The sequence below is a fragment of the Etheostoma spectabile genome, chromosome 10, assembly GCF_008692095.1.
Source record: "Etheostoma spectabile isolate EspeVRDwgs_2016 chromosome 10, UIUC_Espe_1.0, whole genome shotgun sequence".
Lineage (NCBI taxonomy): Eukaryota > Metazoa > Chordata > Actinopteri > Perciformes > Percidae > Etheostoma > Etheostoma spectabile.
In genome coordinates this window covers 12,272,441-12,286,157 of record NC_045742.1, presented here as the reverse complement: position 1 = coordinate 12,286,157, position 13,717 = coordinate 12,272,441, and the positions used below count along the sequence as shown (strand labels likewise).

The following is a 13,717-nucleotide window of genomic DNA, read 5'->3' as shown; positions in this document are numbered from 1 at the left end:
AGCGTTGCAGACCAGAAGTAATATCAACAAGAGGATTTGATTTGATGATATTCACTGATTACCTCAACCATATAGACTTGAATTTGAGACTTGTTTTTGGTATTTATGTCCCTTTGCCGATGCTGTTTCACTTTAGCCAGATGCATGAGTAGTTGTTAGCCTAATCTCTTTGCCACTTCTCCCATACCTCATTCATTGTCATGCATAATGTGCATACTTATATTAGCTTTCACATTTGCACTTTTTTTATACACAAATGTGATGTTTTTTTAAAGTATTATTAATGTTGTCAGTGCAATTGTAACTTTCTTTTTATTTTATTTACTATTAAGGCACATTTGAAAGTAATCATGATGTCCTGCGTGGACCAGTGTTTGTATCAGTGTTACACATAAAAAAAATATTCTCTCAAAAGAAAATAAAGGCCAATTTTTCACCAAATGTTACAACTGTGGCCATAATCATTGTGTATAACAAATATTGCTGTAAATTAGGAGATTAGATGAAAGTTTTAACTCCACATGGGTATGCTTGATTGCATGACAAAGCATCTCAGTTGAATGTTAATTGGAGCCATTAATGAGATAAGTGAATGAATGTTGATGCCGATAAGTTTAACTTTGATCTGATCAGTTATTCCTTGTTTTTTCACCACTTCAATGAAATGAATGAAAATTGTCTAGGATTCAAGACATTGCTGCATAAAACCCTTTCCAGATGATACAACGGTCCAAATACATCAAGAGAAAGAGCCATTCCCTCTTCCTAATCCTCAGCTCACTGGTCTGTGTGGTTTCACTTTCCTTTGCAGTAATCCCTGGCTCTGCACTGAGTAGGTCCTCAGCCCTCAAGCTTTGCTAAGAGACCATCCTTTGTGGGTACTGAGTACCTCAAATGTGACGAGAGGCTTTGTGGACCAGATCCTTCAGGGTTTCTTAATCATTACCTGTTCTGCTATAATATTGATTCATGTGTATCTGTGTTTCACTGAAGCTCTAACCTCACCCTCAGCATTCTAATTCTGGCTTTTGGTTTGCCTATGCTTATGTTTATATGTGCACTGTTTTGTTTTTGTTTTTTAGCTGTGACTAACACCTTTTTCACTTAATGGAGATTATATGTGAACTTCTTCATTTGTCACATTTGGATAGTTACTAAAGAATATTTCTCACATAAATTAACCACAGACAAGATGACAATGTGGTTCTGATTTGAATCAAGTCACAGTTTAAAAAGCATGCAGCATCATCAGTGGGCACAATATAATCTTGTGATTTTATGCTTAATGTGTTGTTTGAACAACTATGCTTTATGATTATCAACCTTTATCTATTTTCTACCTGATACCAGATGCACTCCTAAATCTCTAGCTTGACTCATGTTTTTGGAAGTGTTTCTGCTTTGCCACCTCTCTAACAGCTTGCTTTCTCTCTCTTTGTCTCTTTAGCTTCTTTTAATCTGTCTTGACCACCTGAAGAGGGGATTGCAGCTTCAGCAAGAACTTAGCACCCTTTACCTCTTCCTGTTTTTTCTTGCTGTATCCACCCTTTTTTATTCTCCCCCCATTGCATCTTCTTTTGTTGAACATGGCCTTATGTGGACTCGCATGGTATTTCTGACCACCTATTGAAGTTCTAAACCCATGCAGGTTGGGAACCGGGCACAGTTTATTATGTCTTAATGTATATAAAGAGACTCTTGTAGTTAATAGAATTCATCAGCTGGGGTTCACATACATTTACATAACTAAAAGATGAACTCATTATTTGATCTTCATTGGAAACAAAATTGCAATGACCTGCACTATGCACTCATCTTTTCAATAGGATTCTTAATACAAAGTGTACACTAAGGTAAAACGCTACTGAAACGTCATGGCTTGCTGATTAAAAACAAAACTAATGAAGCCCTTAATGCACTGTGTAATGTGTTATGAATATCATGAGTAGTCATGTTGTTTTCTTAAATCTAGTTCAGTTTGAAATTAAAATCTCCTGATTCCTACATAAGATTCTAACATTAAGAGACATACTCCTGCAAAAGCCAAAGCAATATTTCTACTTAGCACTTCATTTGATGGTACCCATGTTTACATCTGTTGAAAACCATCGAGGTCGCATGTAATGGCCTTTTATTACACATTGTGCTTTAATATTCACCAGCCTATTCTATATTTTTTGCATGCATCTTTTTATTTAATTACCGCTGTGATTTTTGACCTGCTTGTTTTAGCCCTAAAAATTCAATTTTGCAGTCTATTTCAAATTCATTGCTGTTTTCTTCAAATGGTGCACACTATTAACGTATATTTGCTCTGTCCTATGATTTTAGCTTCCTTTTTTGCCAAATAGTAGTACAAGATGGAGTTGAACAGAATCCCAGATAGGAGTATTAAACAGGATACTCATGCATTTGTATAATTTATAAGGATATATTTTGTGTATTGAAGTGGAGACTTGTTGTTTATTACCTATGACCTTTTGATGTGACTCTGAGTGTAAAGTAACATTTTGGTGTCAGAAAATGGCATACATTTTTCTAGTATGAGTCATCACCTCTTGTAGTCAAAAACTCTCCCACACTGCAAATAATTAAATATGTTACTTTAGTTTGATTCCATTGATGTACATTTTCAATAAAAAAAAATATGATCCAAATATATTAAGCTTATTATTTTATTTACAGTGTTGTAGGTTCATGGGGACAATTGCACTGTAGTTTTTGTGGGCTGTAAAACTGCTGATATGACCATAATCACTTAATTCAGCCTATGAGTATGAAAACTGTGAGGCATGACCAGCAGAGCGACCTGGACAAAATGACAGTAGTCAGGCAAAATTAATTTACAGCATTCACATTTAGCACAAAAAGATACAACGTGATGGGCATATAAGAGAAAAACCTGATTTACGTTTCCACAGGAAGTTTATCTAGTAAATTATTCTAAGCCTTGGGTTCATTGTTCAAATTCAGTGTAATCAAAACACACCCAATATAATATTCCTTGCTCATTATTAAACATGATGGGGACAAAACCCGGGTCAAACTATTATGTCACAGTTTAGATAGCGGATGGTGGCTTATAATAAAATATAGCCTACTCAAGGTACCCAAACACAATTAGTACATATTAAAAACATTTTAAAATGAATGTGCAATAATTAACTATATAATTAACTACTACCAATACACAGTATATGGCAATAATAGATATGTTGCAAAATAAAGTAGGTAAAGTGACTAAATGGGCTTCACACTATGTTAATAAAGCATCACTGGGAATAGATAATGAAGTGTTTAACAATACTTCTTAATACTCTGTGTACTTCTCTTGTGTGACTACTCTGTTTTAGTGAAACTCTGCAGTGACTGACATACTGTATCTCAACTGAATAAGATTATGCATATTTCTCCTGTAATGTGTGTGTTTATTTTCACGTTTCGTTTTTTACGTTTGTGAATCACATGTACACATAATGACGTGTAGGGACAGTAGCAGGCCTAGCTTGATAAGAACTGCTCGGACATTTTATTGGAACAGATTTGTTAATGATATTGACTGGAAAAAGGTTTGGATGATTCCTCACAAATACCTGATAGTGAACAAGGTGAAAGAAGTATCGTTTAGAATAATTCACAGATTTACCCTGCCAGTCTTATATGCTGAAATTAAAAGAGACATTGATGCAAACGTTCTTTCTGTGGAGATCACCCAGAACTGTTGTACACCTTTTTTGGTATTGTTCATACTCAGAAGATTTTGGCAACTCTTCAGCAGATTTATCATTGACCGTATCTATAAAGCTTTGCCCTATATGGGAAAATGTGTATTTTGTTTTTATAGAACTCATAGTAAAGAAAAGATGTTTTTTATTATAAATTTACTAATCCTTTTGGCCAAATTTCATATCCACAAATGTAAATTCAGTTCTAAAAACCTAATTTTATTCTTTTTTCCATAGGTTGTGCATTAATAAATCTGATTTCGGGCTCCCATAACAAGAAGGCAGCTAAAACTGTCAGTATTTGGTCTTCCTTATCCTCTATGACCTTTAAGCTTCCCCTGGCAATTGTATTGTATTGTATTGTATGTTTGTTGTGTTTTGTATCTTTTACTTTTATGTGTTGTTTGTGGTTCTGTTTTGTATTTTTTGAAATAAAGATGGCATTTAAAAAAAAAAAAAAGATAAGAACTGCTCGGCGGCAAAGCATTGTGGGTCGGTGCGGTGACAGACGCCATGATTTTCTTGACTTGAGCTGGACCAGAAAATGGATGCTTCCTGCTAGTTAGTTGAATGGGTAGCTCCATAAGGTTTTTTGGGCAGCATTTCAAACCACCTGTCTCGGATATTACACTTAAAGGATACAAGCCTACATGTCCGTTTCCTTTAAATACGAGCTGAATCTGACATAAGCAGGCTGTTGTTACTAAAGTGGAGCTGGGTTAGCTAGAGGCTAGCACCAGCTAGCTGGCTAATGCTAGCTAGCAGTCACCACCGGGTTGCCAATGTTTGTTAGTTAGTTAGCTAGCTAGCTAAAAGAGGCTAGCACGAAAATAATATCTGGCTGATCATACAAATAAATGCACTGTCACTTATTTGGCCGAAGGACAGAGATATAAATCGGAACAAAGGCTACACCTTAAGGTAGGAATATAACACTGCTAACTAGTCGCACATTTAAATGTTGATTAAAAAGAATTTCAAACATGTTCGCTTGTGAGAAATGCACCCTATCGGCCTACTGCGTCACTTTGTCAGGGCCGTGTGTTGGTACGAAATGCAGTTGTTTTTCTCCGTTAACATCATATACTACCTTTTATAGTTGTGCAATATATTATCCAGACACTTTGTTTTTGTGTTCAGTTACTGCATGCTGTTGGCAGGGGGTGTTTGTTTTCCAGGGAATGTGTGAGCCCCTATAGGCATCATGGAGTAATAGCTCAGTATGTTCAGTGTTTGTAAATGTAGTCTATTATGTTATGGCCTAGTCACATCTTTGGCCTCAATAACAGGTATGGCCTGGATTTGATTTGGACGGCGCTGGTGATGGCAGAAGGGACTGACACTGGCGAAATGCCCTCCTTTGACCCAAATCCAAGTTCTGAAGCAAAAAAGAGACCCACTTCTTCTGATGGCAGTGAGTGTTAATCTGGGTTGTTTAGTCTGTGTTTGTGTTCAAAAGTTTCAATTTCCATGTTAACTACTGTTTGTGTTTCACTGTTAAATTTGTATATCCAAATATGCCCAAATATATGTTTTATATACTGTTATAGCTGCTTAGACATGAAAAGTTAATTAATTGAGAGTAAAGGCTGATTTGCTAATTTGGAGGAAATCCAAACTGCATAGCCCGACACATCATGTATATCTGTCTCCTCTGTAAGTGCTGAGGAGGCAAGTGGTCTTTACAAATTACAATGATTGCCCATTTGACTTGTCTTTGTCTCCTTTGAAAACTTAACCATTAAGTCCTTTCACAACATCCTATTTGAAGAAGTGACTGAAGTCACATTATAATGCCAAGACTTTTACATTTACCATGTTGTGCCCAATTCCATTCATTCAAGTAAATCAGGCATCCTTTTTGGTTTTCTGTTTACCCATTGTCATGTTATTGCAGGAGACGAGCCCATGAGGAAAATGCCTGTGTCAAAATTTGGTTCCAGGCCTCGATTCGAGCCTGTACACTTTGTCAGTGGTGGAAGCAGCGGAGGAACTGGTGCTGATGAGAAGGAAAATGAAAAGGAGCGCAGGAGGAGTGAGTCGTACGGTGCAAGGCAGTGGGACTCTGAACACTCATCCTACACGGGCACCAGCAGAGAGCAGGGCTCCTCGTCCCTGAGGCCTGGTTTTGACAGAGCGCCATCGCACAGTTTGGACTCTTGGGGTTCCCATAGAGATAGAGGCCGAGATACTTTTTCAGGTAGTGCAGGTGGGTTGGGATATGGAGGACGTGGGTCCACTTTAAACTTTATGGCAAAAACACAGCAGGACTACTCAGCCAAGTATGAAGCCCACCCCTCTCGAACTCTGGATTCTTATTCACAGCCCCACAGATACAATGGATATGGGGGAGGGAGCAGATCGGGAGGCTGGGATTCGGGACGTCAAGGTTTGGGGTTCAGTCATCAGGACCGGCCGTCATCAAGCAGGCCATTCAGCAGAGTCTACAACAGCCCAGGCAGGAGCAGTCCTTGTCCCGCCACTTCTCAGTCGGGCTTCTCCTTGCAGCCTATTGCTATATCTCAGCCAATTTTAGATGAGAAGCAAAGGCTGATTTCCTGTGTAGCGTCTGCATTGGCTGTTGCTTTTAGGGACCCCGTGTTCATGACTGGAAGTGAATCGCCAAATTATAATTTTATGTTGAGCCGCAGTATTCAGGCCTGCAAGACTAATCCAGAGTATATATATGTCAACCTGAAGGACATTCCCCAGGCTGACCTACCGAAGAACAGGAAAGTACCAACAGACGGTTACGCCTGTGAGCTGAGATGCCAGGGTGTGTATCTTGCTACCGGATACTCCGGTAGTAAAAATGGAGCGAGGGACCGGGCCTCTGAGCAGGCTGTAAAACTCTTCCTGAAAACAGTTGAGGTCCGTGTGGTGCAGCGCAAATACAGACACTCGTTGGTCAATGACATAGTTGTGTGCCAGATGCACAGCCCAACCCCAAGCTTTTTACCTGCACTCCGAAACCCAGATGATAAACCGACACCAAGCTCTAAGGGCCAATATGAGCCTGATAAACGTAAGCACTGGACAGAGTTTGTAGTTATGGACAACGCTCATGATGCTATTTGCATACTCAACAATTCTGCGGCTTTTAATCGCATGAAGATAGACTATAAGTTTGAGCTGCTTCCCAACAACAGTGCTTGGCTGTGCAGTGTTTTCCTGCAGGATGAGCTTGTGGCACAGGCAACAGGTACCAAAAAGAGCTCAAAGCATGCAGCAGCTGAAGACGCAGTGAGGAAACTTCGCATGAATCAGGCACAACGACAGCAGCAGCTGCAGCAACATCAGCAACTACAACAACAACAACAGCTACAACAACCGCAACAACAGCAACAGTCACAGTACTCAAGAGGAACTAATCTGTCAGATTCTGGTGGACGCTTTGTTCAACAGGTTGGCAAAAAAAAGCATCTGAGCGAGTTGGTCATCCTTGAAAACTCTGATAATGCAATCTGTATCATTAATGACACAGCTCAGTTTAATAAAGTGACAGCTGATTACAAGTTCACAGTCCTGCCTGATCATCGCTGGAGGTGTGAAGTTTACTTGGAAGGACAGTATGTAGCAGCAGGAATTGGGCCCAAGAAAATAGTGAAGCACATTGCAGCAAATGAGGCCTTAGCCACCTTGAGACAGACACATGCTGTGGTCAAATCCAACCTAAGAAAGGAGGGGAATAGCGACGCCATATCCCGATCCCAGATCCTGGCTCACTCTGGTGAAGAGGCCATAAGGCAGGAGATTAAGGAAGACAACATCGGAAACCAGCTGCTCCGCAAGATGGGCTGGAAAGGAGGTGGTCTGGGCCGAGATGGGGAAGGCATTGCTGAACCAATCAGAGTGAAAGAACAGTTCTCCAGGGAAGGGTTGGGTATGGACATGGACAAAGCTGGAAACCAGCTCAGCAAACGTGATATTGAGGACATCATTCGTAACTATGCCAGTTCAGACCGTCAGGATGATCTTCGCTTCTCCACTGACCTCACCAACGATGAACGCAAGCAGATCCACCAGATATCTCAGAAATACGGCCTACGGAGCAAGTCATACGGACAAGGGCGGCAACGGTTTCTTGTGGTCAGTCGCAAAGTGCACAAAGACCAGCTCATTGGTCAGCTTTTACAGGAGGGACAGGTGGGACGATATGAACTTGTTAAACCACAGGCCTCTCACTGATTTGCATGCGTTGCAAAATTAAAAATAAATAAATAAATCATTTGACATCCACTTGGACTTCAGTACAAATCACACTCAAGTGTAACTGCTCTGTTTATACTTGTGGGTGACCAACTTACAATACATTAATAAAAGAGAATTAGATCAGGATTACCTGTGGTTTCTGCATTCCTTTGCCATCAAATGTGCTTTAGCTTTAGCAGGGGATAATTTAGGACAAGTGATTTGTCTTTTTCGGTCTCCTGCCATTCCACGTGTTATTTGTTTCACTTTTGCACAAGCGTGTGTTTGGTTTGTGGAATTGTGTCTTGACGTTCCCGGTATTTTTACTTAAAAAATGGCAAGGTTTTCCTGGCTATTTAGGGAACCTGGCAGAACATGCAGCTTTTTACTGCTTGTTTAACACTGTTGACAGTTGACTCATGAGAGGCATCAACATCAAAATAGCTAGGTGAACATATCAGTCTCACTATAGCGATACATTTCTATCTCTCTACCAGCAATGCCGTTTGCTCTTTTAACACCAATCATTTTACAAATACCCAAGCTGCATCCATAATCAGAAATCTTCACATGGAAAGTGTAAGCTGTGATCTTTGTCTGTGTTGGTTTATGTGAGTACAGTTAACTTGTCTGCTTGTCTTCACAGCTGTTAAATAAATTTAAACTGATAACAATCAGATGGGTATTTTTGTACTGAGTTAAAAAGGTGCAAAGACAATTGATGTATATTTATTTTATTTACAAGAAAATGTACAGTTTGTTACATGGGTTACCAGTGCAACGTTTTATAATCTGAAAACTGTTTTTAAACAGTGTTATCAGCTTATGTCAGCTGATGTGTAAGATTGTAAAATAGCATAGAAATATTCTCACACAGCCTTTAAATGTCATTACGAAACTGTGCATGAAACAAAGTTTCCAGAGAGGGTACTAAATGTCTTGTTTCTGTGTTGAAGAGGGACATGTATACATATTCACCAATATCTAGAGCGTTTTATAGTTAAAGGCATGGCTTTACAAGAACAGTTGAGAAAAAAATGACCCCCAAAGGCATCTGTTGTTGACAACTTGTTAGAGGGATGGATGTCCATGCCAGGTTAATGTTCCATCCCTCTAAAAGGCTTTCAAAAGACAAAGAAACAAAACCTTAGAGTGAGGCCACTGAAACAGAAGTAGAAACACCCACGAAACGGCTTTGTTTTTTTTGTAAATATGCACCGTCAGTATCTACACAGCAAACCACACAGCAAGCACATTTAATTAACTGTCACTGTATCATCCAACCAGCTTACTTCATGTAATAAACAGGTAGAAAAGTGACAACTGAGTTTGTTTTTTTAAAGAAAAATAGTTGTAGGCATGTAGCAAGTAACCCAGATACAACAAGGTACATTAACTTTTAACAAACATACGCTATTGCCAAACAATAGCATTCGGCAAGTGTGAATGCCACAACACAACAACATACAAACTTAGCAACAGTTGTGGGACAAATATATTGAGAAGGATTTTAAGATGTGTCATTTTATTTCTGTGAGATCAGTTGATTTCTTGATCTGTGGTTTCTCGATTCTGGGCCGGACACTGTTCATACTTGAACGATAACAGGGGTCAACAGTCACGCCAACTCTGTTCAACAATAGCAGAAACCCTCTTCTCATACTCCCGCTTGTTTTCCTGGTACAGCTGGGCTGCTTGGCTGTTGGCTGGACTGTTTGGGTTTGGCTCATCCAGTAAAGACTTTAAATATACAACAAAGAATGGCAGTGGGTAAGGTTTCATATAAAATCTTCATGACATAACAGTCATCACATTGTCTTTACAATTTATCTTAATTTGCTTTGGCACACAATGTGTTCATCTGCATAAAGGAATGTTGGATTACCTGTATTGAAGTTAAGATTGAAGAGACATCATAGGTTGGACTCCAACGATTCTGAAGTATATCTAAGCATATGCTGCCATCCGCATACACTGCAAAATAGCATATAGAATATAAAGCTTTTCTGGGATAAATAAAAGCTAAATGTAACAACTTCTAACTGCTGCAATTGAAATAGTTTATGCAATACGTTAAGTACTTACCATTTGGATGAAACATTTTTGAAACAAATCGCACTGTTGGAGGTTTATTTGGATATTCCTCCGTGAATTCGATGGTAAGTTTGAAGGTTCCTGAAAGAAGAAATTGGATAGTATGAATTGAGATACATTAACCAAAAACCGTGTGTTACCGTAATCTACCAAACTACAAAATGCATTTTTGTCTGACTGGTTGTTCTGATGACGTTTATAGAACACTCAAAAATAGGACTAAATCACTTTTGTAACTCAGCTGACAACGGATCAGGAACGGATTCTAGTTGTGAAATGGTGTCTGTCAAATAAAAGATCAACAAAATCTCATTGTTCACAGATGGTGAAGAGACAAAGGAATTAACTCAAAGTCAAAGATTTGCCTTCTTGGTTTTGTAAGACAATTTGCAGTAAGTCATTGTTTAAAACATCTGAACTTCTTCAAAAACACTATCTGATTCATGTAGCAGACCTGAGCAGTAGTTTACTGGCAAAACAAGCTCTCGCCACAAAAATGTTCAAGGCACCATTAAAAATTGACTCATAACTATACCAATTGATATTACCTAACTTCCAAAATCCAATGCTTCAAGTCAAAATGAATATTTGGTAGATTAATGTCATAGCAAGAATGGAAAGACAAATTATATGGATATTAAGGTTTTTAGAGAGGACTTACCATCTTCAAAAGGTGTTCCCTCTGGTCTAAACAAGAGGCAACAAAGAGGTTGTAGATCAGCACTTATAAAACACTCCAATTAACTTTTCATGCTCTAATTTAAAATACTGAAGGAACTTGCTGAAATAACTTGTATACTTTATACTTGTCTAAAAAAAGCAGAGACTATTTGTACAAAACAATTGATTACTAAAATGTCTAAATATCATAGTTTTAAACAAATCAACTTGACTTACCCAAAAATGACAGCGTTCCATACCATGATATTGTTTTCCGATGGGGCACCACTAACTCCAGCTGGAGGATCCTCTTGCAGCCTAACAGATACAGTAAAAGCAAGGTGGTATCACACAATAAAGGTGATATTAGACAGAGGATAAGACATGGAAGTCAAAGTTGACAGTTTCTATTGGCACCCTCTCCATCAGATATTAAAGCTGGGTGCTATATCCACACAAAAAACATGATCATAATGCTAATTATTTATCTGAATGTTTGTTCTGTAATAAAATGACATCAAGCATACTGTATTAATATTGTTAATTGGTAAAATACTTAAAGTTGTCTTTCCCTCAGTGGGGTCCAGGGACCCCCAGGGTCCTCGAGGGGATTCCAGGGGGTCCCCAGCCAAAAGGGGAATAAATATATTTCCATCCTAAGTAACACAATGACAGAATGTATGACTATGTTGGTCATGGGCTCCACACACTTTCTGTAATAAAACATCGAAAAACAAATCAGATGGGAGGGTTGATTGCGTTCCCTGTCTGGTCATGTTGATATTACATTTTCCCATCCCATAAGTGCTTTTTATGTGAAATAATCAAGACTTTTAGCAGATAATGGCTATAATTGTAGAATATTATTTTATTGCGCTATGCCTACACTATAGTAACAAAGTTATCACACTACAAGAAGCCCGACAACTCTATATGTTAGTATAGTAACCTATGGGATACATGACCTGCATCACACATAGATTGCTGTGACTCCCCTTTGTGTCAGTCACATGTGACTGCACTTGTGTGCTGTGTGTGTGTGTGTGTGTGTGTGTGTGTGTGTGTGTGTGTGTGCAAGAAGCAATACCACAGCTAAGTAACACAATGACAGAATGTATGACTATGTTGGTCATGGGCTACACACACTTTCTGTAATAAAACATCAAAAAACAAATCAGATGGGAGGGTTGATTGTGTGTGTGTGTTAGTAATGTTTGTCTTTTGTATGCTGGTTTCGTTTCTATAAGTAATAATTTCATTATTATTTGTATTTGTGGAGGACTCTAAATAAGCCTTTCAGGCTTCCTTCCTCACCTGCACAGGATTATTTTATCTTGTGTAGATTTTTTCTTTTTTGTGTGCAAATTAATTAAACTAAGTCACGTGTCAAAACTAACTGTGGTAACTGATTTAGACAGTGGGCCAACCAGGATTAGACTCTGTGACCATCCATCAGTATTGTTTAGTTGGAGCATACTGTAGACCAGGGATAAAAAAAACAACAAACATGTTCTGTTGGACTGTGCTGAATGTCTGCAGGTTTTTAGGGACTGCATGGCAGATGGTTGCTTATCCTCAGGCTTAGATAGTGATCTACCAGGAGATCCCTTTATCAGTGTGCATTTGGACAGTGTACATCAACCCAAACGTTTCATCAGCATGTGAAGGGCCATCTGACGGTTCTGGCTTACTTGTATTCTCAATAACCAGTTACAAATAAAGCACATAGATATCACAGATACAGAGCCATTTTCCAACAGTTTGGAGGAAGGCCTGGTAAGTCATTAGCTACGTTATATAAGGTAAAAAATCAGAGTAGTATGACATCTACGACAGCGAGCATGAATTACACAACATCAACGTTACTACTCCTGGCTGCAGTAACGCTAAAAAATATCGTTACATGTGTCATTAACTTGTTAACACCACTCAAAAATAGCGGGGAGACAAATAACACGATTATAATCCTCCGGTGTGTATTTGTGTGTCTATTTGTATTGTTAATTTATGGTAGTGTTGTAGTTCAGAATGCCGTTTAGGCTAGCTAACGCTTACAGGCTAGTGTTGGGTTGCTAACGTTAGCTATAGGTACTTTTGTGTTGTTTTCTTTTCGCTTACCGTTTAAAATCTCTCATTAAACGTCGTCTTGCTGGAGTTGACATCCTGTTTACACGGAAACCTAAATCCTTGGCATAAACGTAAGCGGCTTAAGTGTAGGGAAAATAATTGTTATCGGTGTATTATTTTAACTCCTAGCTGGCTAGCCAACGAATGCTAGTTTGTCAAATATTTGGCTGCCTCTGGCCCCTGCTAGTCTTAAGGGCACTACCACTTGCACTAGAAAGAGGACATTCACATCGGCTGGCTCTAAATTCGTGAGCTGTATAGCAACACAAACATAAGCTTACAGTATCACTGAACGTAATACTATTGAGTATGCTTGTTTACTTGTGTGAACCAGTTTTAGCTCGTTGTAATTATAGCAAGAGAATTTTTATATAGTTGCGAGAACCCCGTCTCTATGCTTGTATTATGCCACAGAAAATTACGTCATATGTTTAGCACCCTCTTAAGCACTTTTGTTTTGTTCGGAATACGTAAACACTATATTTTAAGGCTTTATCCTTCTGCTTTCTTCATATTCATTTTTATTCTGGACGATCCATCGATTAATTTCATCCATATTAAATTCTGGGTATAGCCAGTGACCGTTTAAAGGTATTTGTGGCTTGTATCCTGTGTTCAAGTCACACAGTAACATTGAAAGACCACTAGATGGTAACGTTACCTAGCTAGCCCCAAAGTCTTGTAAATTATACGGCACAAGAACCCAGAACAAGAGTAATTGCCCCTAAATGTATGGTTTCTGGTTACTGAGCCGGTTGGTTCATTTGACCAATTTCATTTGGTAAATTAGTTATTCATAAAACAAGCAGTAAAAACAACAACTACATATTTATCACAACACTGTAAATAGTAAAATCAATTATCCTGTCAATTGTGAATATCTTTCCCATATGGTCTAGCGGTTAGGATTCCTGGTTTTC

The 13,717-nt window shown here is 38.7% G+C and overlaps 3 protein-coding genes across 11 annotated transcripts in view; 2 read left to right on the top strand and 1 right to left on the bottom strand.

The window, feature by feature from the left end:
• septin6 (septin 6) overlaps positions 1-13,717 on the top strand; it is a 33,620-nt gene that overhangs the window by 16,234 nt on the left and 3,669 nt on the right. For 4 of the 8 annotated variants that reach the window (XR_004333816.1, XM_032527874.1, XM_032527876.1 and 1 more), the window contains one exon: positions 1-442. This exon is cut by the window's left edge and continues 846 nt beyond it. The exons of 1 other annotated variant lie outside the window; for it this stretch is intronic. Coding sequence is in view for 2 of the 7 variants with exons in the window: in XM_032527873.1 (XP_032383764.1) it covers positions 812-836 (25 nt within the window). In the remaining 5 variants the exon portion in view is untranslated. Of the gene's footprint in view, positions 443-811; positions 2,662-13,717 lie in introns of those variants that run through there. 3 more of the 8 variants (XM_032527875.1, XM_032527879.1, XM_032527873.1) reach the window with 2 other exon arrangements.
• On the top strand, positions 4,197-9,052 carry nkrf (NFKB repressing factor). 2 transcript variants are annotated; one of them, XM_032527836.1, is made up of 3 exons: positions 4,197-4,646; positions 5,015-5,139; positions 5,623-9,052. In XM_032527836.1, the coding sequence occupies exons 2-3, from the start codon at positions 5,049-5,051 to the stop codon at positions 7,911-7,913; spliced, it is 2,382 nt and encodes a 793-aa protein (XP_032383727.1). In that variant the 5' UTR covers positions 4,197-4,646; positions 5,015-5,048; the 3' UTR covers positions 7,914-9,052. The 2 variants fall into 2 exon arrangements, with proteins under 2 accessions (XP_032383727.1, XP_032383726.1); XM_032527835.1 differs by lacking the exon at positions 4,197-4,646 and having other exon boundaries at positions 4,655-5,139.
• Positions 9,249-13,060, bottom strand: LOC116696756 (ubiquitin-conjugating enzyme E2 A). Its single transcript, XM_032527921.1, has 6 exons — positions 12,789-13,060; positions 10,908-10,988; positions 10,672-10,697; positions 10,002-10,091; positions 9,802-9,890; positions 9,249-9,656 (listed from the first exon to the last, which is right to left on the bottom strand). The coding sequence occupies exons 1-6, from the start codon at positions 12,830-12,832 to the stop codon at positions 9,528-9,530; spliced, it is 459 nt and encodes a 152-aa protein (XP_032383812.1). The 5' UTR covers positions 12,833-13,060; the 3' UTR covers positions 9,249-9,527.

What these genes read in the sequence shown, in the direction of transcription:
- LOC116696756 (XM_032527921.1), bottom strand. Translation starts at nt 12,832, where the DNA reads ATGTCAACTCCAGCAAGACGACGTTTAATGAGAGATTTTAAACG. An exon ending in TGGAACGCTGTCATTTTTGG is followed by an intron (nt 10,698 to 10,907) that starts GTAAGTCAAGTT and finishes CCTCTTGTTTAG; the next exon opens with ACCAGAGGGAACACCTTTTG. An exon ending in CAATCTTAACTTCAATACAG is followed by an intron (nt 9,657 to 9,801) that starts GTAATCCAACAT and finishes GTATATTTAAAG; the next exon opens with TCTTTACTGGATGAGCCAAA.
- nkrf (XM_032527835.1), top strand. Translation starts at nt 4,977, where the DNA reads ATGTTATGGCCTAGTCACATCTTTGGCCTCAATAACAGGTATGGCCTG. An exon ending in ACCCACTTCTTCTGATGGCA is followed by an intron (nt 5,140 to 5,622) that starts GTGAGTGTTAAT and finishes ATGTTATTGCAG; the next exon opens with GAGACGAGCCCATGAGGAAA.